The sequence below is a fragment of the Solenopsis invicta genome, chromosome 8, assembly GCF_016802725.1.
Source record: "Solenopsis invicta isolate M01_SB chromosome 8, UNIL_Sinv_3.0, whole genome shotgun sequence".
NCBI classification, from domain to species: Eukaryota; Metazoa; Arthropoda; class Insecta; order Hymenoptera; family Formicidae; genus Solenopsis; species Solenopsis invicta.
In genome coordinates, this window is record NC_052671.1 from 24,152,358 (window position 1) to 24,176,579 (window position 24,222).

At 30.4% G+C, this 24,222-nt stretch overlaps 4 protein-coding genes and 1 long non-coding RNA gene across 16 annotated transcripts; 3 read left to right on the forward strand and 2 right to left on the reverse strand.

Annotated features, from left to right (window-relative positions):
* Positions 1 to 965: 965 nt before the first annotated feature.
* On the forward strand, positions 966 to 3,703 carry LOC105203519. 4 transcript variants are annotated; one of them, XM_039452566.1, is made up of 6 exons: positions 966 to 1,486; positions 1,572 to 1,673; positions 1,907 to 2,004; positions 2,131 to 2,340; positions 2,414 to 2,559; positions 2,766 to 3,703. In XM_039452566.1, exons 3-6 carry the CDS (start codon positions 1,989 to 1,991, stop codon positions 3,270 to 3,272), a joined length of 879 nt encoding a protein of 292 aa, XP_039308500.1. In that variant the 5' UTR covers positions 966 to 1,486; positions 1,572 to 1,673; positions 1,907 to 1,988; the 3' UTR covers positions 3,273 to 3,703. The 4 variants fall into 4 exon arrangements, with proteins under 4 accessions (XP_039308500.1, XP_011170623.1, XP_039308502.1 ...); XM_011172321.3 differs by having other exon boundaries at positions 2,414 to 2,550; XM_039452568.1 differs by having other exon boundaries at positions 2,131 to 2,334.
* Positions 3,700 to 5,631, reverse strand: LOC105203520 (putative nuclease HARBI1). Its single transcript, XM_011172324.3, has 3 exons — positions 5,428 to 5,631; positions 4,975 to 5,272; positions 3,700 to 4,758 (listed from the first exon to the last, which is right to left on the reverse strand). Exons 2-3 carry the CDS (start codon positions 5,270 to 5,272, stop codon positions 3,848 to 3,850), a joined length of 1,209 nt encoding a protein of 402 aa, XP_011170626.2. The 5' UTR covers positions 5,428 to 5,631; the 3' UTR covers positions 3,700 to 3,847.
* Positions 5,632 to 5,670: 39 nt separating this feature from the next.
* On the forward strand, positions 5,671 to 7,376 carry LOC120358392. Its single transcript, XR_005575356.1, has 4 exons — positions 5,671 to 5,813; positions 6,007 to 6,164; positions 6,382 to 6,520; positions 7,142 to 7,376. It is a non-coding gene; the product is annotated as an uncharacterized LOC120358392 (long non-coding RNA).
* Positions 6,941 to 9,719, reverse strand: LOC105204128. 6 transcript variants are annotated; one of them, XM_039452564.1, is made up of 6 exons: positions 9,567 to 9,719; positions 8,801 to 9,153; positions 8,203 to 8,304; positions 7,598 to 8,095; positions 7,378 to 7,499; positions 6,941 to 7,207 (listed from the first exon to the last, which is right to left on the reverse strand). In XM_039452564.1, the coding sequence occupies exons 3-6, from the start codon at positions 8,281 to 8,283 to the stop codon at positions 6,979 to 6,981; spliced, it is 930 nt and encodes a 309-aa protein (XP_039308498.1). In that variant the 5' UTR covers positions 8,284 to 8,304; positions 8,801 to 9,153; positions 9,567 to 9,719; the 3' UTR covers positions 6,941 to 6,978. The 6 variants fall into 6 exon arrangements, with proteins under 6 accessions (XP_039308498.1, XP_039308497.1, XP_039308499.1 ...); XM_039452563.1 differs by having other exon boundaries at positions 8,801 to 9,191; positions 9,567 to 9,718; XM_039452565.1 differs by having other exon boundaries at positions 8,203 to 8,251; positions 8,801 to 9,718.
* A 1,577-nt stretch (positions 9,720 to 11,296) lies between these two features.
* LOC105203522 lies at positions 11,297 to 16,500 on the forward strand. Of its 4 annotated transcripts, XM_039452663.1 has the most exons (11): positions 11,298 to 11,551; positions 11,755 to 11,893; positions 12,284 to 12,426; positions 12,500 to 12,590; positions 12,678 to 12,821; positions 12,905 to 13,048; positions 13,132 to 13,275; positions 13,359 to 13,502; positions 13,586 to 13,729; positions 13,817 to 13,909; positions 15,809 to 16,500. In XM_039452663.1, the coding sequence occupies exons 1-11, from the start codon at positions 11,398 to 11,400 to the stop codon at positions 16,368 to 16,370; spliced, it is 1,902 nt and encodes a 633-aa protein (XP_039308597.1). In that variant the 5' UTR covers positions 11,298 to 11,397; the 3' UTR covers positions 16,371 to 16,500. The 4 variants fall into 4 exon arrangements, with proteins under 4 accessions (XP_039308600.1, XP_039308601.1, XP_039308598.1 ...); XM_039452666.1 differs by lacking the exon at positions 13,586 to 13,729 and having other exon boundaries at positions 11,297 to 11,551; XM_039452667.1 differs by lacking the exon at positions 13,359 to 13,502 and having other exon boundaries at positions 11,297 to 11,551.
* The last annotated feature ends 7,722 nt before the right edge of the window (positions 16,501 to 24,222 follow it).

Below are 24,222 nucleotides of genomic sequence, written 5' to 3' on the forward strand. Positions count from 1 at the left end.
GATAGTAATCAATATTTATTATTTTTATTTAAAGAATTGTATAAGCTTAAGAAACAATGCATTCGTTGATTATTCATTATTCATACGTATTTCATCGGATTAAGTTGCAAGTTTATTCTTTTGTCGGCATTGTAAAAAAGTTATTTCTACGTTGGATAATATAAAATTCTTTCTTTAACGGATCTGGATTTTCTACGGATAGATTTCTGATTCAATTCGAATCTGTGTTTTTTTACTAAGTCAGTCTTTTACGCACGCTAGTGACCGTGTTTGGTAACTTATCTGTTTCAATTAGACTACACTAGAGTCTTATAGGCCTAGTTTACACCGAGCACTTGATACGCATACTAACTCGTAACTTTCTATTAATTTATCTTACTGTCGACAATGCGTGTATACATAATACATATATTTAATTATTTTGATTTATATTGTACCAACTTAATATACTATTTTTTAAATTTATTGCCGAAATCAAGACAATTTAATTGAAAATTACTAATTAGTACGCGTATTAAGTGCTCGGTGTAAACAAGGTCATATAAAGAGAGAAGCGACATTGATATCCAAAGTTCTGATTGGTAATCTGATTGATACTTGATTGGCTAAACGAGCAGCCATATTGTGACCACAGCTGTTTGCAGAATGATACGAATGATGTTTGATGACGTTCCCAAAATGGCGGTGGAGGACTCAATTGGATACTGAAAGTTGTGGTGGGGGTTTGATGTCGCTTTTCTCTTTATATAGGACTCTAGACTACACAACTGTGTTAAGCCTGCCGCAGACGATATGTTTTTTCTTACGGGATTGCTTACGTGCTCCTATACTGGCAGTCTTACGTGCTCCCGTACTGGAAATGGGTAGCTTACGGGCTACGCTACTGGTTCGCGTACTGGATTTTCGTAAAGGTGCCTTTTCATGCGACGCTGAAACGCTCATTTTCCAGCGTCAAGAAATAACCTAACCTAGTCCGTGCAAGGAAACAATATTAAATATATCTTTGCTGTGTATCACTGTGTATCACTAAAGTTCATCATGTATAATTATAAATATCATGCATGGTTGACAGAATGTGCAAATTTCATTCGAAAAGGAAATCGGGAAAGGAACGTAACTCATGCAGTTATTTTCGGTGCTTTCCATCAACGTACACAGACGGCACTGTGTTACACAGTGTCAACTTTAGAGCGTTCCAACAACGACACAATATGACACTACGTGACACGACGAAAAGATGAGTTTTGCAGTGTTGTGTCGCTAGGAGTACCAACCATGAAACAAAAAAAATCATGTTTTTTGTAGTGGCATCATATTTATACATTTTGCGATATAACCTCCGTAGTAAAAGCTAACAAAATATTGTTACATGTATACAAAATTCGCGAAAGCTGCCAATTTTTATTTTTTTAAAGTTTTTTTACGATTTGTTGTGTTAAATATAACTACTTCATTTGACATTATTTAACAGCGATGGATGAAAGAAGTAAAATTTATTATCAATATATCGATTAAAAGCTAATTTGTTAATAAATTATTTTATTATTTTTCAATGATATCCTCTGTTATAGGAGATGAAGATCAAAGAAGGTTCAACATTTGGTTTAAAATAAATGACAATGATCCTATTAAAATCATTGACTTAAAAATTAGCACGTATGTGCGTTTAAAAAGTATGTATAAGTATAATTGCTGTACAAAATTTAAGATGCAATATTTTTTATGATTTAATTATCTGATTGTTCACAAATTTTGACAACGACGCTTTCAATTTTATTTTACAAAAAACAAACTGCCAAAATATAACATCTCTATGGAAATCAGTAGACGATGTAGATTAGTGCGTATTGATATCTTAATTTTCTCTTTATGTTAATTAATCCTTACTTATTTTGATAAATTTCAGTACGAGAGTAAAAATTCCATCCGAAGGACTTTTGAGTACCAATCACGCCAACTATCATTCACTAGCAGTAGATTCCAGCAGCATGGAAAAAACAATTGGTATTAACAAATATTTAGAATATTATATTTAGAATATTATATCTAGTTGCTTTGAAGCATATAATATATCTTTGATATATTTAAAAACATAAAATAAATTTATTTTTGTTATTGATTTCATTACAGAGTGGCTTACTTGCAAACATTGTTCAGAAAATATTAATTCGTTAGACATGGTTCCAAAGCACAAGTGTTTTATTGGAGAAGAAGTATTTATGGATGGAAATCAAATGCTTTTTAAAGTAGAAAATGCTGATGATACTGAGTACAATGATATTGCAAATAATGATGAGATATCAGCAACAGAACAAAACGATATAAAAAAATCAAGTATATGTAACTATGTTTTTATTTCTAGTACATTAATGAATTATCTTTTATATTTATTTTCATATCATTTATCGTACAGATGCAGTTTGGAACAAACATTCAACATTGGCTGTTCTTAGCTTGTACGAAGCAAATCTCCACATGTTGGACAATCCAAAGAAAAAAACCAAAATATGGGCCAGCATAGCAGATGGCTTAAAAGGTTTTGGTATTGAGGTAATACATGTATGATTTATATTTTATCTATGACTACGTTTATATGACACGATTTACACAGAAGTATATTCTTAAGACAAATAGCCGAAACGAATGATTGGCCAGTTTTATAACATCTACGTTATAACTTCAGTGTAAGTCGAGTCGTGTAAATATAGTCTGTAATTAATAATAAAAACAACACATAACACATTATTGCATAATATTTTCGATAGATGTCGACTGATCAAATTCGTTGGAAGATAAATGCATTAACTAAAAAATATAAAGAATGCATAGGTAATAATCGAAAATCGGGGCGCAGTCCTATGTCATTCGAATATTTTGACCAAATGCAAGAGATTCTTGGTAAAGATAATGAAGCAAATATTTGTCACACTCGCTCATCTAACCTTCCAAAAAAAAATATAATTAATACATCTCCGAAAGTTCCATGTTTGAATAGTTCAAAAGAAACTGAACTTGAAGTTGTAAGCTCACATAGCAGTACCTCTTCATCTAGTTTTTCAACAAATAATTTACGCACACATATAAATTCGACAAAAAAGAAAAATCCAATTGAAAAAAAAACGCGTCCGTTACATGGAAGTGGATCCAATAACGCAAAAATAAAAAATGAATTAGGAAAGCATTGGCTGGAATATCTTCAGGGCGAAGAGAAACGTCGTGAGGAACGTGACGCTAAGTTGTCTAAATTATTAGAAAAAAAACGGAAGCAATAAATATACGAAAACGACAGCTTGAAATGCACGAAAAAGAATTAGATAATAGAAAAATAATAGCTGCGAAAAAATTAAAATGCAAAGAACATCGGCATGAGGAAATGATGGCAATTGAAAGAGAAAAATGTAAATTATTGAAAAAATTTTTATATGATAAAGAAAATGTTACACAATCTAGTGATTCAGATAATAACTAATTTTAGATTTACTTTTATTTAACATTTTTAGTTGTTTAATTTTTCTTATGTTTCATTTTATTAAAGTACAGTACAAAGTTCAAAATGTATTTAATGAGTATGTTACTTTTATTTTATACATTATAATCTTTAATTTTCTATTATTTATTTGTGCTGTGATCAAATATGGTTTATTTTGTTACGAGAGAATTGTCTAAAATGTTGGTTATTCAATAAAAGAAATATAATAAAGCATAAAATATATTTATTATTTACCATATTTAAATTTGTATACAATTCGAATTGTTATTTTTTGTTCTAGCAGACTTCGTGATTAAATATATGCATATATAAAGATACGCATTATGTATATATATATGTGTGTGTGTGTGTATAATTTTACTCGGGAAATAATTGTCTAAACAATTTCATCCTACGATCTTCACCTGCGATATTTTCATTATCAAAATTATTGAGAAGTATGTTATCATCGTTTTCATTTATTTTTTCATTTACTTCAAAATCGTCATTTACATTTATACAATAATTATGTAGAATACATGCCGCTGTAACGGTATCCGTAATAAATTGCATATTTCTATATTCTGTAAAAAATTTGATCCGACGAAACCGTCCTTTTAAGAAACCGAATGTTCTTTCGACTACCATTCGAGTAGATGAATGTATAAAATTAAATTCGATTTGTTGTGGCGTTAAATGACCATTATCGCGAAATGGTGGAACAAGCCACGCTAATGACGGGTATGCAGAATCGCCAAGTAAAAAAGTTTCATTAGGAAAAACCGTTTCTTTCTCTTCGTTTGCTCTTTCATATATAAGTGATCTCCTCAATATTCGAGCATCATGCAATGAACCTGGTTCACCAATATAGACATTTGTAAATCGCATATTTGAATCAACAATCGCTTGTAGATGAATGGAGAAAAATTTTTTGCGATTACAATATAATTGTTCATTTGTCGAAGGCTTTTCAATGCGAATGTGTGTACAGTCAATTGCTCCTAACACTTGTGGAATCCTTCTTTTTGAAAAAAACCTTTCGCACACTGCTATAACCTTTTCATGTTGCGGCCATGTAATAATTTCATCCGTTTTAGTTAATAACCAAGCAATTACGCGACGTATAATTCGGAAAACAGACGAAATAGAAACGTCAAAGCGATCCGATATTGTTCTTAGCGGCTCCGTATTAGCCATAAACCATAACAATATATATATGCTCAGCCGTCCTGAGATCGGTCTGATCCCATACAAATGATTTGGCATAAATTCAGATGTTTCATATTCATCTGTAACAATAATATGTATATATGTATTACATTTGCAAGCTTCATATATGTATATTACATCAAAGAAATATATTTTTTTTATTATCAAAGATATAGTTAAATGTGTGGGTCCATCCAATTTAAATGCACGCAAATGAAAAGTGTTTTTTGTCTACATTGCAACATTAAATGTAGTTACAGATAATTCATCACTATTATTTATATACAAGTAATTACCTATAAGTTGAAGTGCTGTTTGTCGCGATAGTCGCAAGTGCTCTTTAAATTCATACTCTGTCCAAGATTCTACAAGCTGTAGATAATCTTCCACGTAATGTCGTTTACGTCCACACGATAAATATTGCATTAATGGAAAGTACAATGCATTATTATCATTTTCGCTATATAAAAAACTGTCGTTTGTTGTAGTGCTGTCCACATCATAACAATAAGAACTGTCACTAGTAGAACTGGAGTCATTGTTATGTACCGATAACGTTTCTGTTAAATAAAATACGGCCGTTTGTTTCCACATCTATAATGAATATTAAATATTGAATACATTTACATACACTTAAAATTTGTATGTAGTGCCTACATACAAATAATGCTTTACTACATGCTTTTAATTATTAAATTGTGGTTTACAAATCAAATAATAAATATTCTTTTTGCATAAATAGTACTTACTGTTAATTATTTTTCAAAATTCTAATTTCTTATATTATTATTTTAAAATTTAATTAAACTTTCCAATTGAGATATGTATGTATGTACAATTTAATGTTTACATTGTCGTTTATAACCTTGCAGACCAGTTAATATGGCGCAGAATTCTAGTTAATCATGAAGGAAGATTAAGGAGAGGGAACTGCAGAGATTGAAAGTGGTCACGAAAAATGTTCCACGTTCTGCCATGTTTGTCCAATGGAAGAACTAGGACCATAGCGTCGCCATCTTGGACTGATTTTATCCTTGTTGTTTACCAAGTGTTAGATAAAGATAAAATTGCTGGCATTAGTCCTGGAGTAGTTTTGACAGTTTTTGGTTAAAAGGTTATAAATACATGTTACAATGTAAGTGGAAAATTTTTTAATGTAATATAATAAAAAAATAATAGTATAAATGTTTTAAATGTAACACGTAATGTGTTGATAGGTATGCTAAAGTAATATATAAGTAAAGATAAAATAAAAATAAATAAAAATTCTATAAACAATATATAATTGCATAGTATTTATTATAATAGTGTTATGAAATCTATTTCAGAGAGGAAATATCGCCAGAGTGTGAAATATATATATATAATATATATATATTACGTAATCAATGAATAAATATTGAATGAAATTAGAAAATTGAAAAGAATATATATATATATATATATATATATATATATAAAATTATATATATTGCTACAGAAAGAGGTAATTACTAATATCTTATATATTTATTTACACACCATAAATACTCAAATAACAATTTGTTATTTGTTATATAATATGAAACATGTCTCAAAATGATGATGACAAAAATAATGGCAAATTGCTATTTGGGTAGTCATATAAAATAAGCAAAAATAAAGTACTAATAAGTAAAAATATTAATATTACTTCGAAAATAATATGCTTCATTATTTTGTAGCTTTTAACAAAGAATGGAACTTGAAAAAGATGGACACAATAGTTTTAAATACTTGCAAGATAATTTGGAGTTGACTACACTTCCTTCTACAAAATGGAGTTATTCAAAAGGAAATGAAATGTTTTTTGGTTTCCAAAAGGTAGAAAATGATTATAATGTAAGAAAAAGAATTGCTTTTTTGCAAAATGGACAGATTAATATTTATATAGATGATAAGATTCATTTCCTTTCAAAATTTATTGTAATTTCAAGTATTGAGGATTTAAATGAATTATTACAAGTTCTTGATAAATTATAAAAATGTTATATAAAAATTCACAATGTCATGCTATAACTTCAATTTAATATCATTTTAAAGATCACACATAATTAACATGATTTGAGCACAAAATATTATATATATATATATATATATATATATACATATATATATGCTTAATCTATTTATTTATATTTATCTTTATCCATTTAATATATATATATATATATATATGTGTATATATATGCTTAAAATTTATATATTACATATGTGTAAATATACATACATATATATATATATATATATATATATATATAGAATACAGTAATATATAAATTTTAAAGTTTAAACAACTTGATAACCTGATGACATATATATATATATATATATATATATGTATTATTAAATGATATTTTTTTCTGATTATGATATTCTTTTACTTTTTGATTTGGTATTATATTACGCGATTGTCTTAACAGTATCTTCCATCCTTTTGTGCAGGCTGAACATCTCATTTTCTGTCCTCTGTAGCGGTTTATAATTACAAATCCTTGACAATTTGTAACTCTGTAATAGAAATTAATATCTTTTATCTAAAGAATATTTTATGTTCAATACACTATAATTCAACAAGAAAACTTCCTACAAAATTACTTTTATAGTAAATTGTAATAAAATTTTAGTATTTTTTAATATAAACAATAACTTTAATAAAAATAAAATTTTATATACCAAACCTGTTTTCATTATTAATATTTGCACAAGGAAACATAGTTTGTACTTTATTTAAAATTTGTTTAACTTCTTGTATATTGTGAATCTTTTTGTTAAAAGAAACTTCTTTTTCTCCAATAAATGCCTATTTAATAAATTAATAACATTTAAATAAATTACAAATATAAATGGATATATGTTATGTTATAAATATATTTTGGTATTTTATTTAATTATATTTACCTTTACTTCCAAATTTGTGGTAACACTAATACGTCTTAAAATGTGTGAAAAATCGTTAGCCCAACATGTCCACATCATATGCTCATCATCAATATTTACAAACCAATGGCTTGTTGGGACCTCGATAGCTTTTGCAATATTTATATCTTCAGCAGAAAATTTAATAGGATCTGGTTTTTTGACTGAATGTAAAACTGAGGTGTTACATTCATTTGAAATCTTTTCATCATGAAGGAAGGTTAATCTTCCTTCATGCTTTTCATGTTCTATGTGATTAAAATATGGTACCCGTTCTTCTGAAAAAATTGAAGGAACTGCTCCTTCTTTTAATTTTGGTCTTTGTCTTGGTACATAAATGATTGTACCATCTGTTTGCACAAATGCATCCTCTTTAATAATGTCTTCTGATTTGAAATGCAATTCGCAAAATCTGCTATTCTTATTAATTTTTTTATTTCTAGCAGACATTATCTCGTACCAAGAAAGAAACTTTTCATTCTATAAAAGAAATTAAAGTTTTAATTAACATATACATAAAATATATGTGTATTTGTTAATACGTACAAAAAATTAAAACAAAATATTTCTTAAAATTGAATACTTACTGTGTGAGGTGTAAAAAAACTTTTTCTTTCTAATCCTTTTTTATCTCGTCTGGAGTTGCAGCCATCCACGCAACAAGCCATTTATTTACTAATTTATTTTATCTGCATTAGAAATTAGAAATACAAATTTTACAAAAAAAAATTGAAAAAAGTTACAAAATTAAAAATACTGTTAAATATTAAAGCTAGACAATAGTGCGCGAATTAATTTTGAGCAAAGCCTGTCATATATTTTGTAGAAAGGAAAAATGTAAATCCTGTATTATATTTAATAATATTGTCAAGCTGCTATCACAAATGTGACAGAGCATGTGTGGAGAAAAAGATCCGAGCAAATTGACAATAGAAATAAAATCTGTAGTGATCTGAGACAGCAGATTGTTGGCAAAAATCTAACAGACTCTGACAGACTTCTGATGTATTACAAAATTATATCTACTGTGATTATTAATATAAAATATATTGCCCTTAATTTATATTCAAGTAATGTGCAAACAATTTTAGAGGTTATAAAAATTGAAACTTTAGTTAAAATTTAGTTAAAACAAGCTACATGTAATTCTGTATTCTTATAAATTTACAAATAAAATGTACTTACCTATACTATCTTTGAAATTATAAAAATTATAGAAGTTATTGCTATACTTCTGTACTTGTATATCAATTAACTTTTCAATATGCAAAGTGACACGTATGTACGTATATATATCATTCAATATGGCGACGCTATGGACCTAGTTCTTCCATCGGACGAACATGGCAGTACGCGGAACATTTTTCGTGACCAACTTTTTTCTCCCCAGCCTATGTAGTTCCCTCTCCTTAATCTTCCTTCATGTAGTTAATATGGCGCAGAATTCTAGTTAATATGGCGTCTCAGCTGCATCGATTGCGTTTCAATAAGCACCATGACACTATACGACACTGTGTAACACTGTGTCACTATTTCTGCTGTAGATGGAAAGCACCGTTTATCAGTAATAGTAGCACTAATGAAAAAAAAGAAAAAGAGATCGTATACTCCAAAACGATACTGGATTGAACCTATATTTCGAGAAAAAAATTTACATGGATTTTACAATAAGATATTTACTGTGTTACAACTTGAAGATTTACGATTTAAAAAATTATTTTAGAATGTCTTCAACTCAATTCGAAGAATTTTTGAGTATTATTGGTCCTCATATTTACAAGATACATAAGAGCAGCTTCATTATTTAAACATGTTTTCTTACAATATCCACATTTTACAAGAAAATTCTATAATTATTAATTCAATTATGTACAACCTCAAAAATTTTACATGCATTCTCATATTGTATTAAACAGATATTCAAAGTATTACTTCATGTTTAATAATTTACCTCCCTTTCTTTGCTGTGTACGATGAAACCGGAGCAAACAAAAATTTTCAACTAAAAAATTGCACAAATGAATTTATATCAAATTGAATTTATATCAATCGAGGGATCTCCAATAACTCCGTCAACTACTGCCGACGCTGGACGCTGGAAAGTTGGTTAGGAACAAACATTTTAGCGTCAACCATAGATAAAATTACATAGAGTAAACATAAACAAAACAAGCGTTGAGCGTCGTATGAAAAGGCATCTTAATAGATCATATCCTATTTTTCTTACGTGATTCTGTACTGGTTTATTGTGAAAGCCAATCAGGACGCAGTCTGTATAGGTTATACTGGGTTATACCAGGTTATAGTGGCTGCGTTCCGATATACACTGCAAGTACTAAAAATTTATAGTTCACGTTACGTATACTATAGATTTTCAGTACTGGTAGTGAATTCCGGAACGCAGCCACTATCAAAGTGTTGTCAAAGTTCAAACGTGAATTCACTTCGCAAACATGACGTCGTGCAGAAATGAAAAGACTTCAAAATAGTCCAAAGAAAGTATTTTATATTTAATAGAGGGTTCCTACTAATAGGAACCATGTTTATATGCGATAAACACACCAAATTACCATAATAAACACAGTAAAAGTGAGGCATTAAAGAATGTTTTGACTGTCGACTCCATAAATGTCGGCGATATTTATTTCGTTGTAGCAATTTTTCAATAATTAAAAATAATGCAATAGCAATTTTATGACAATGTACAACTGTTGCAATAATTTCATCCATCTCATCTATCTCATCCATATTTAAGCGTGCCGCTTCTATGAAACAAATTTCAGTTGCTCAGCCCGTACGAAAACTCGCACCGTATGAAGCCACGGCCAGTAACACTGCCAGTACTATTGCCCGTACGGTAGCAAGTAAGAAAATCCAGTTAGAAATCTAGTAAGAAAAAAACGTATCTGCGGCAGGCTTTACACTGTGTCTCTTAAAGTCACTAGATTTATAAAGTACCGCAATCTTTCCGCCATTTTGGCTCCAACATGCGGCACATTTAAAACGTGCATATGAGTATAAATGTATTTAAATAAGAAAGAAAATCATAAACTATATAAATTAATTTTATTTACAATGGTTCTTATTCACATATGACTTTAATGCAACGCTTTTACTACTATATGTGTTCAATATGCGTTAATATTATATATGCGTATTCTATATGTGTTAATATTAAGGTATCTTTTTTAAGGTAAAATGGATGCGTCCTATAATAAATGTTTTGATAAGTTTAACAACAATATTGTGGCATGATGGCACAAAGTCTGTACAACAATTATTTAAAAACACTTCAATAAAGTCTAAAGGTTTTAATTTATTTAAAATTAGGCATGTTTTTAAACGTTTAATTTCTCAGAGTACAACAATAACACAACAGATCTAACGCATCTCACGGTGAATAATTGCACTTAATGTGTAGATACGTACATTATGAAAGTGTGCACTCTTTACACTTTCCGACGCCATTTTGGCTCCAAATCCTTATACATTAAGGCTGTGTTCCGTTTTTACTGGCAGTACTGAAAATTTATAGTTCACGTCACATATACTATACATTTTCAGTACTGGCAGTTAATATCGGAACACAGCCTAAGTCTTATGAATTGCGGTACTTTATTAATCTAGTGACTTTATGTGTCTCTCTGTGTGACACTGTGTCACACTGTGGCACTCTTGTTGGAAAGCACCCTGTGTCTCTTGTTGGAAAGCACCCACATACGACATACGCGATTTCAAGAGGAGTATGTAATTCGCGATTTTTTATGTAAAATTTAGTGAATATGAGGCGGTGTATCGTAAAATCTTGTGCAAATAGAACAGATAATTGCTGTAAAACCGAAGTAAGTTTCTTCAATTTACCGAAGAACGAAATCATGCGTGAGTGCTGGCTTCGGAAAATTGGGGAGGTTATGTTACCTTCAAACATAAAAAATGGTAAGTGGTCATATAAAGATTGTAAATGTAATACGTATAATATTTTTTAAGTAAAACATATTAATTATAGTAACTTAATAATTAATGCCTAAAGTATTAAAAGTATTTTAAATTAAACCAATACGTGTAATTGTTGCTCTCTTAATTTGAATCATTAAATACTTAGTATCTCAATTTTTAACTGTCATTTGAATAATTTTCAGCAAAGATATGTTCAGACCACTTTACCAAAGAATCATTCCACATAGGAAGGAGGCAAAAATCGGGAAAATGTATAAATCCAAGACGGTTCCTTTTGCCAAATGCATTTCCCACCATAATGTCACCTCCAACAAAGAATAAGTAAATATATCAATAAATAATATAGAATATGAGACCTATTCTTTTTCCATATTTCAGGGTTTCCACTCCTGATAAAAAATATCGATAGAAAACGATAAAAAGTGCCAAAAGCCTGATTCAAAAACAATAGAATTCTATCAAAACAATAGAATCCTATTGTTTTTGAATCAGGATTCTGGCACTTTCTATCGTTTTCAATCGGTTTTTTTATCAAGGACATTTCTGAGTTTGTTGCACGGTTTATCTTTCTTCTTTTTTTATATTAAAGAAAAAACAAGTTGATTTTAAATTCAGTTTTAAGATGTGGAAAAGAATATACTATGTTTCTTTCCTTGTATTTATTGTCACATTTTCAAGATAATAAGACTTAATAATTCTTTTATTTTTCAGAACTGTTAGTATGGACTTTAAAGTTATTCATAGAGAATTTCTACTTCCTACCAACATCCATAAAAGCACAGATGAAAAAAACAGAAATAATGTGAAAGCTGCCAACACTTTTCAAAGTTTTCAAACTGATAGCTCGCTAGTGAGTAAGTAATAAAGCAAAGTTAACCGAAGTTAACAAATGTATAGGACGTATAGAATAATGTGAAATTATTGCAGATACATTACATCCTGAAAATGCCACTCCTGATCCACTCAGTATAGTAGAGACTGTTGTAAATGTCGAAGCATCCAAAAGTCCTGTTCAAAAGTAAGAATCGCAAAATGATGCCAATGTTTGAAAATAATATTAAATAATACAGATGGCAGATAGTAATATCTTTTTATGTTCTTGTAGAAAACCACGGCTGGATAAAAAGAGAATTTTTGAAACACCACAACACATATCTGATGCATTACATTCTGAAAATGCCACTCTTGATCCACTCAGTGTATCAGAGACTGTTGTATATATCGAAGCACCCAAAAGTCATGTTCGAAAGTAAGAATCGCAAAATGACACCAATGTTTAAAAGTAATATTAAATAATACAGATGACAATAGTATCTTTTCATGTATTTGTAGAACACCACGGCTGGATAAAAAGAAAATTTTTGAAACATCACAACACACATCTAATGCATTACATCCTGAAAATGCCACTTCTGATCCACTTAGTGTATCGGAGACTGTTGTATATATCGAAGCACCCAAAAGTCATGTTCAAAAGTAAGACTCGCAAAATAACATCAATGTTTGAAAATAATATTAAATAATACAGATGACATTAATATCTTTTCATGTATTTGTAGAACACCACGGTTGGATAAAAAGAAAATTTTTGAAACACCCCAACACACATCTAACGCATTACATCCTGAAAATGCCACTTCTGATCCACTTAGTGTATCGGAGACTGTTGTATATATCGAAGCACCCAAAAGTCATGTTCAAAAGTAAGAATCGCAAAATGACATCAATGTTTGAAAATAATATTAAATAATACAGATGACATTAATATCTTTTCATGTATTTGTAGAGCACCACGACTGGATAAAAAGAAAATTTTTGAAACATCACAACACACATCTAATGCATTACATCCTGAAAATGCCACTTCTGATCCACTTAGTGTATCGGAGAGTGTTGTATATATCGAAGCACCCAAAAGTCATGTTCAAAAGTAAGAATCGCAAAATAACATCAATGTTTGAAAATAATATTAAATAATACAGATGACATTAATATCTTTTCATGTATTTGTAGAACACCACGGCTGGATAAAAAGAAAATTTTTGAAACACCCCAAAACACATCTAACGCATTACATCCTGAAAATGCCACTTCTGATCCACTTAGTGTATCGGAGACTGTTGTATATATCGAAGCACCCAAAAGTCATGTTCAAAAGTAAGAATCGCAAAATGACATCAGTGTTTGAAAATAATATTAAATAATGCAGATGGCAGATAGTAATATCTTTTTATGTTCTTGTAGAAAACCACGGTTGGATAAAAAGAGAATTTTTGAAACACCACAATACACATCTGATGTATTTGATAATGTGTACAATAACGCTTTTCCAAGAAGGTACGTTTATAATTTATAAAATTTCAATTTTTTGTTATGTTGCACTAAATATCAGTGTTATTAACAAAAAGATATAGGATGCTTTCCATTTAAAGAACACAGATCGACACTGTGTAACACGGCCAAACACCGTGCTTAGATGCTTGATGGAACGCGTTTAGTTTTGAACTTGACCGCTAGTCTGCTTATGTCGTACCATAAAATATTTAGTGATCTTATTTAATAATACTAATAAGATCTTATTAGCTACTAGATAGCTAAGAAATAAAATAAAATAGGCAATAAATTCTTTTATTATCACATTTTTTATGTAATAAAATAAAATTATTATCTTGTTCCATGAATACTGATTTTTCAATAAAGCATGGACAGAAATATCATCAAACGAAAGAATTTGTTCATTGTAATGCTTGTAAAAATACATTGCTACATTTAGATATAAAAATATAATTAATAAATAATTTTTATATGCAGATATACGATATTTTAACATACATATATATATATATACGATATACGATAGTTTAACATTAAAATAGTCCAAGGTATGTATTTTGTATACGCTCTTTGATCTCATTAGCCTAGTTTACACCGAGTACTTGATACGTGTACTAACTCGTAACTTTCTATTAAATTATCTTACTTTCGACGATGCGTGTATACATGATACATATATTTAATTATTTCAATTCATATTGTACCAGCTTAGTATACTATTCTTTAAATTTATTGCCGAAATTAAGATAATTTAATAGAAAATTACTAGTTAGTACGTGTATCAAGTAGTTGGCGTAAACTAGGGCAATGATAGTTGTCGATGTTATTGCGCGGTTTTTTACTACGTAAAATATCTCTGCAACGACATCAGCAGCTATTGTTAAGAATAAAGAGCGTGTAGAAAATTTAATACGTACCTAAATAACTTATTTTGCACTTCTTACAAAACTTTAAAACAATAAACAGAATTGCATTAAAATATTACGTGTCTTTAAAAAATGTAAATGTTAGTAGAAATTTACTACAGTTATATATCTTGACCACGTTATACCACATATTTAAAATAAAAATGTTCTAAAACGCCATTCGAATGATGGCTACCATAAACCGAATTTCTGTGTTTGATTATAATGTTCTGCTGTGTTCAAATGTATCGTAGCATGTTACTGTTGGAACGCACCGCATGTTCGGTACTGTGTCGATGTGTGTCGCTTAAAAGCCTAGATAGAAAGAAACCCATAGTATACGAGTACACTTAAAACAGACTATCACTCTGGTAAAAGTTTTGGATAAGATTTTAATACAAACTTTTACGAACAGATTCGAAATCTGTGCCCGTTCTAAACCGAATCAAATTTGTAATCCTTTTCAATCCGTGCATCAATTTCAAGTTCTATCTGAACGAATCCGAAACAGTCATTCAATTCTTTTTATTCCAGGAGTCCAATTCAAATAAATCTAAAACTTATCCTGATAATTTTTTCAATCCTTTTCTATCCGTGAGCCCAATCCAAACGAATCTGAAACCCGTCCGGACAAGATTTGCAATCTTTAATCTTGAGTTTTAATCGGAATGAGCAATTTAGTAACAATCTGAAAAAAACTTTCTAACTATATTTCTTTCTATCTCTTTTTTCTTTTTTCTTCTATCCGCCTGAATACATATTTGTCCAAAATTTGTATCCGAATCTTTCCAATACTTTCACTAAGGCCTCGATTCTCTAACTCACTTGTAAGAGAAACATATACGAAAGTGACAGAATAGCCAATGGAATTATTCAATGACATTCTCCCATTGGCTATTTTGCCACTTTCATATACGTTTTTCTTACGAATAAGATAGAGAATCGAGGCCCAGGGCAATGCATGTTTTAGTGTTTTAAACAAATTATGTTTTTTTAGATTTATTATGGAGAATTGTAGTTATATTAATGAGACAACTCATAAATCAAGACAAAATGAGGAGGCGTACAATCAATCAATGAAGTTGCTAAAAACTGAATTGGAGCATCATCAACCTCTCAATGAATTTCATCTACAATCTAGATGCAATAAACTGGATGAAATAAAAGACATTGAAAAAGAATGCCAAACTTTACGGTTGCAATTAGCACAAAAAAATGAAGATATTCAAAAGTTAGTAGAAGAGAAAAACCAAATGAAGGTTATAATTAATGATCTTCAGGTGAAACTGGTGGCAGCTGATCTTAACAAACATAACGTTGAACAGACAATTAAGGACAAAATAACACAAATATTGAAACGTTATTTCACAGAAGGACAAATAAGATGCATGCTTGAAAATCGAAAATGGGTTCGGTGGTCGATAGATGATTATGCTTCGGCAATTTCATTTCGAAGTGTTAGCCCAGAAGCATACAAATATTTACAGCTTAAACTTAATTTCCCATTACCGTCGCTTGGTTCATTAAGAAGAAACAAAAAGGACTTTAAAGAGATTTAATGTTTAAGAAGGATTATTAATTTGACGTTCTGGTAGTAATGCGAGAAAAAGAAATAAAAACGAGAAATGTATATTAAAAAGTTTCTTTTGTGTAAATAAAAATCATTCATTATTACGGTTTATTATATTACTTTTTTTCTTTATTATTATCCTTCATTTACTGTTAATGCTGCGAGCGCGCTTGTACCGCGCTCTGCCACCTTCGGTTTACGGGAGACGTGCTTTGTGAGAAGAACGTGGTCGAGAAGCTGGCGTTCTCTTACAAGGAGTAGGCAAAAACTGTAAAATGAGATAAATCATAGCTTATTTGAAAGGGGGGGGGAGGGGGAGAACAAGTATATTAAAAGTGTAAAAGAGTTAGCGTGAATGTGTCTTATTTTTTAAGAAAATTGCAATTAAAATTTAACATTTAGACATTTGTACGTTAAGTACTACAATCTTATACCACTACCCACACAACACATGGACGTCCCCGGACGTCCAATACATGTCCACAAAAGTCCTTGTAATGTCCTAGTATCTCGTACGTCCATAGGACGTTCCAAAGACGTCCGAAGGACATCCTGGTTTATCATAGCTGCAGTATGACGTTTGTAGGACATCCGCAGGACATATTTGGGATGATTCGTAATATTTAACATATTATGTATACATACATAATAAATATGCATTCGAAAATTGCGTTGTTCTTTATATTAAATAAGACATTTTGAAGATGTTCTAAGGACGTCCTTTAAATGTCCAGCAGATATTGGAGGTACGTTCCGAAAAAGTCCGCTATATGTATACATATATGTCAACGAAGTTGAGTATTTTTATTATTATCATCATTATCATTATTATTATAACACAAGAATTTTATAAATTATAAAATTATAAAGATAATTTTTCGTGTTACAAAATATTTAACAAAAGATATATTTAACCATATATAAACATAAACTACAAATTTTGATAATATGAGAAGCTTTAATATACAGTATATAGCTTTTTAATAAAATATATTATTCGTTAATATTTAATATTTCATTATATATAATATTTAAATTATGTAATATTTAATACATATGTATAATACTATAACGATTAATTTAATATGCTATTTAATGGCTATTTTATTTGTGAGAAAAATCCTACTCAAAATATAAATAAATAATAACGTATATTGTATCAAGTAAAATTTTTCTTGGAAAAAACGTTTCGGAACGTAAACTTAAAATATAAAGAAAGTAATTATACATTTAGCAGCAAGGTATATATATTTGATTTACAGAATCATATCTGTTTACATGATTTTGTGAATCAAATACATGTATACATTAAAATTCGATTTAATTATAATTTATGAAATCCTGTAATTTCGGATTGAAATGAATTTAACAAGTGAGTGCCGGCACCACCGCTAGGCGGCAACGCCGCGAGAGATCTTCTCGTGAGTCGAATGCGGCCACGGGCGTTATATCTAGGCGCCACCGCGGCCGAGTCCCCAGCTTATAACTTCGTTAAGACTTTTAGGAGCTGCTTGTTGTAACCTTGAGACGAATACTCGCTCTCAGTCTTTTCAAATTTGACGTGTGTGTGGAACGCTGTTCCACATAAATTTTTATAATTTTTACATGTAAATAACAATTTGTATTGTTATTTAATCTTGTACAAAAATTAAATATTTAATTAAAATTTAATCTTTTTTTAGTCCTTTTTAACGAAAAGGATACAAGAAATATTTTTTTGTAAATTAAACATTTATAACGTTTTATATTAATGTATTCTGTTTTAATAAATCTATCTGGGTTCAGATTTTATATTTTCAATCTGTCTTAACACCATATTTTCGGTGCAGAAATCTCGATCGATTCGGACTACTTTGTTTTTTTAATCGGTTTTAATCGCACATTTTCGGCAGGGTTAATACTACTTTTACTAATAAATATCATTTTTTACTAAATAAAGTCTTAATCGCGCAATATAAAACAATGTCCAAACAACGTCCATAAAAGTCCTTTTTATGTCTTGCTAAGACGTCCTAATGACGTCCATTTAATGTCAGAAGGCGGTACATTGTACGTCCGAAGGACGTTTCCTAGACGTCTACAAGACACAATTAGTATGTCATCTGGACGTCAAGACATGTCCGAGCGCGACGTCCATTGGACGTCCAAAAGACGTCCTTGTGTTGCGTGGGTATCTAAAAAAGCGTCGTGGCTGAGAAGGCTAAGTTCTAGCGTTACATTTTTCCCTTTGTGGAGGACCGGGTTCGAACCTCCGCAGTATCAAATTTTTTTTTACTTTTTCTTAAACTTTTTGCTATTATATTTTACAATTGCTTATCTTTGCATTATCTTTAGTATTTTTTAAATTAATTAATAATAAAATATCGGTATTATGCCGGCATAGTGCACTCCTGTCTGCGGCATGGCATGTCGGCATATTTGTAACAAATGAGTCGCATATGAGGCGTATGTGAGCAACACGCTCTGCTGACATATTTCGACATGATTTGCTGTCACATTGCTGACATGATTCGCCGTCACAATGCTGACAAGCTTTGTTGGATTTATGTATAGTAAAAACGATAGGAAAGAAACGTATAAATATGTATTGATTGACAAACAATATATTTATTAAAATATACAGACAATTCAACATATCAATTAAAACTTTCTTCATTTAACAGAACATATAATTCAATCGAGGCACAAAATTCTAATACACATTCTGGAATACATTTGGTGTCATATTTTATCTAAAAGAAAAATAAAAAAAAATAAAATTTTATAAATCATATTTTAACAAAATTTAAATCATATTTTAATAAAAGTGACTATTTGACAAAAGTGACCACTTATAAAAAAAGGGATTTGCTAGCATCCCTATTCACTTCAATATATGATTGTTTCCTCCTTGAAATCTTGTTACAGTCATGCTTGTCTTTCTTATGTGACTTTTTAATAGAGTTTACGTTACAAAGCAACTTCGTCGTCGACATATTTACTGGAGTTGATGTATCATTTTCATCTTTTCGATTTGGAGTATCCGCTGCTTTCGAAACGCTTGTATTAGTCTCGAATATTTTAACGTTATCGTGTTCTGATGAAAGATCTTCGTTTTTCCTCAATTCTTTGAAACGTCCAACTGGTGTCACACATCTAGAACAATCAATCTCTTTTGATATCGCTCGTGCAAGTTTGTTTTTTTCCTGCGACATCTTATCATGACTCGACAGTAAGCAGGATCGGCGACTTTTTAATAGGCGTATGAATCTTAATTCCTCATCTATATTTTTGCATCCCAAAAGCTTGAAGTCACTTGACATCTTGATGTACTACTATGCAAGGACGTGCTTGTCGATTTCTTTTAAGACAGCATGTCAGGTAAGTCTTTTAATCCAAGAGACTTATCCCTATATAAGATGTCGTTTTTTCCTCCATATTTGCTGTTTTTTTTTACGATATTTGTAATTACAGCATTCACTAAAACTGGAAGTCCTTTTGTTACGCTAATCTTTAAATTTATTTTCAGCAGCAGTGCTACAACTAGCTTTAACAATTATATCAGTTTTCTTTGTTTTGGAAATCAAGTTATCATCTTGTAGAGAAACATGCATCCGCTGAATAGATGACTGTTCTTCATGACTGTACCATTTATCCTGTTAAAATATTAATATAATTAAAATTAATGATAAGTAAATATGTTGCATATAAAATTTATAATTAATTTCAAGAAAGAATGAAAAACATCTATGTTTGAATTTATTTTTATATGGTATTGAATTTTGTTTTAATAAGATAAATATATAAAATAAAAAATATATATGTTAAGTTTAATAAAGATTTGTACAAATTGATTTAAAAATAAGAATAGCAAAGCAGAGAATAATAAAATATAATTGTGTACATAATTAATTGTCGCTGTTTGAAGAGTCACCAGTTTCATCATCGCTACTATTCTCAGCATTTTCAACTTGCAGCTCTTGTCGGTTTCGGAATCGTTGTTTTGACGACCTTAATGCTTCTGTGATAGCATCCTGGAATACAGTTTGCGTTAACTAAAAATTGGGGTTTGCCGTCATTGCTTCTGTATAATCAAAAAAATAATATAAATTAATGCATTTTTTCCATGTTATTCGCAGCTAAACTTTTTACAGTTTTCTTACATTTTTCATCTTTTCCTCTTCATATTGGAAAAATGTAACAAATTTAAAAAAGACTTATTTCATTGTTGAAATAAAAGGCAAATGGTTGCAGTTAGCAGAAAAAGCAGCTTTGTAACAGTTGTAATATTTTTTGATTCAATGAGTTCCTGCCTGATCTGAATGTATAAACCAATCATACTAAAAAATGTGACGTTAGTTAACAAATTGTTTCTTCTACCCATGCAACACAAGGACGTCCTTTAGACGTCCAATGGACATGTCTTGACGTCCAGATGACATACCATTTGTGTCTTGTAGACGTCTAGGAAACGTCCTTCGGACGTACAATGTACCGCCTTCTGACGTCAAATGGACGTCATTAGGACGTCTCAGCAGGACATAAAAGGACGTTGTTTGAACATTGTTTTATATTGCGCAATTAGGGCTTTATTTAGTAAAAAATGATATTTATTAGTAAAAGTAGTATTAACCCTGCCCAAAATGTACGATTAAAACCGATTAAAAAAAAAAAGTAATCCGAATCAATCGAGATTTCTGCACCGAAAATATGGTGTAAAGACAGATTGAAAATATTATAAAATCGGAACCCAGATAGATTTATTAAAACAGAATACATTAATATAAAACGTTAAAAATGTTTAATTTACAAAAAAATATTTCTTGTATCCTTTTCGTTAAAAAAGACTAAAAAAAAATTAAATTTGAATTAAATATTTAATTTTTGTACAAGATTAAATAACAATACAAATTGTTATTTACATATAAAAATTATAAAAATTTATGTGGGACAGCGTTCCACACACACGTCACATTTAAAAAGACTGAGAGCAAGTATTCGTCTCGAGGTTACAACAAACAGCTCCTAAAAGTCTTACTGAAGTTATGAGCTGGGGAATCGGCCGCGGTGGCGCCTAGATATAACGCCCGTGGCCGCATTCGAGTCACGAGAAGATCTCTCGCGGCGTGGCCGCCTAGCGGTGGTGCCAGCACTCACTTGTTAAATTCATTTCAATCCGAAATTACAGGATTTCATAAATTATAATTAAATCGAATTTTAATGTATACATGTATTTGATTCACAGAATCATGTAAACAGATATGATTCTGTAAATCAAATATATATACCTTCCCCGTCAGCCAAACGTGAACAAACAGATCATTCGGAGAGTCTGCTATCAATTTCTGTTGCTAGAAAGGCAACAGATTTCACACAGACTCTGCAATATCTGCGGTGTCAGCAAACTGCTGTCAGAAATAGAACAGAAACTGTTGGCATTTAATTCCAGCAGAAATCGAGCAAATAGTGTTGACAGTACTGTTGTCAGATTGGCGGTAGAAATCAAGCACAACCTGCGCAACACGATCTGACGGCAAACCGGCAGCAGAAATCGAGCACCGCGTGCTGACAAGACCTGGCGTCAGATTGGCGGTAACAAACGAGCAGGATCGACGCGACAGACTGGCAGCACCACGCAAACACGCCGTGCTGCCAGCACCTAATGTCAGATAGGCGACAGAATTAGAGCAAGACCTGTACAATACAATCTGACGGCAGATTGTTAGCACAAATCGAGCACCCCGTGCTAACAGGATCTGACGTCACGCTGGCAGCAGAAATCAAGCAAACCGAGCTGTTTTGTATATTTTTAAAATGTGACGTCACTCTTCATGAATTTATTAAAGGCTTATTTAAACAAACTTGCATAATTGCATGCATAAATAACATATTCATAAAGAAAGCGATTGATCCATTTTTTTATGCATTTGCTTTTAATTATTGGACCAATCAATTTCTTTATGTATATGTTCTGTCTGTTTCTGTTTGCATTCTATACGCTGCAATTTCTATCTGCACCTGTCCGCGATTACGTACAGGAATCCATATCTATTTGCATGTATTGTGTCCAGATTTCTATCTGCATCTGCCCGCATATATAAATAATTAAAACCCATTCCTGGCCATGGTCCGACTAACAAAAATAGACAAAAAAATTGGAATTGGAAATAGGACCAAAGCATAAAAAAATTTTATTGACGTAAAAAGAACTTTTCAAAACTCAATTTTGCAATTAATTGGTATAAATAAATTATTAAAAATTTACTTTAAAAGAGAACTGATTGCGCCAATCGATTCTACAGGAAAAATTACTAAAGAAACGTTGCAAAAATAAATTTTACAACTAATTTGTTTATAACAATTAAGAAAGCGTTATGCATGTTTCTTGATTCATTTTTTGAGTAAAATTAGTTGGAGTAATCAGTTTTCCTCTACAATCAATTTTTAGTAATTTATTTATAACAATTAGTTGCACAATTGATTTTTGCAAGCGTACTTTTTACGTTTTTTTTTATGCTCTAGTACTATTTCCAATTGTTGTTTTTTTGACTATATTACTTTGGGCAGAAACAGGTTTTAATTATTTAAATAATTTATACAGTTTATATAGTTTATTTTAAAAATACTTAAAGCTAAATAATTAAAGGGCTACTGAGAATGTTCGCGCGATACTCAACACGATAAATTTTTTTCTGTTAAATCAGCTTTACTTCAAATATAACTTTTTATTAATGATAAGTGTACGATTAGCTCAGTGTTAGCGTATTAGGTTATTGTCCCGAAATCTTAGGTTCGAATCCCGCCGGCGCCAATGCGTTTTTAAAAATTGTAAAATAATACGTAATCGTAATTAGTAAAATAAAATATATGCAAATTAGATTAACCTATAATAAAAATAAGAATAAAATCTGCAAAAAAACTAAAAAAAAATTTTTTATAATAAAAATTTTTGAAATTTTTAAATAAAAATGCTTGATTTTTACTGCCAACGTGACGTCAGAACTTGTCAGCACGGCATGCTCGATTTGTGCTAGCAGTCTGCCGTCAGATTGTGTTGCGCATGTCATGTTTGAACTCTGCCGCCTATCTGGCGTCACGTGCTGGGAGCACGGCGTGCTCGCCTGGTGCTGTCATTCTGCTGACATAAAATATCAACAGGTTCTGTTAACAGAACGTAAGCAGAATTTGAGATCAGTTAAGTTCAGTCTGTCAACACGTCGTGATCAAATCTGCCGCCAGCCTGCCGACACAGTGCTAACATTTTGCTGACTGGGTTGCTGCTAGATGTATAATTACTTTCTTTATATTTTAAGTTTACGTTCCAAAACGTTTTTTCCAAGAAAAATTTTACTTGATATAATATACGTTATTATTTATTTATATTTTGAGTAGGATTTTCCTCACAAATAAAATAGCCATTAAATAGCATATTAAATTAATCGTTATAGTATTATACATATGTATTAAATATTAACGAATAATATATTTTATTAAAAAGCTATATACTGTATATTAAAGCTTCTCATATTATCAAAATTTGTAGTTTATGTTTATATATGGTTAAATATATCTTTTGTTAAATATTTTGTAACACGAAAAATTATCTTTATAATTTTATAATTTATAAAATTTTTGTATTATAATAATAATGATAATGATGATAATAATAAAAATACTCAACTTCGTTGACATATATGTATACATATAGCGGACCTTTTCGGAACGTACCACCAATATCTGCTGGACATTTAAAGGACGTCCTTAGAACATCTTCAAAATGTCTTATTTAATATAAAGAACAACGCAATTTTCGAATGCATATTTATTATATATGTTGGAAACATGTTTAATATACATAATAC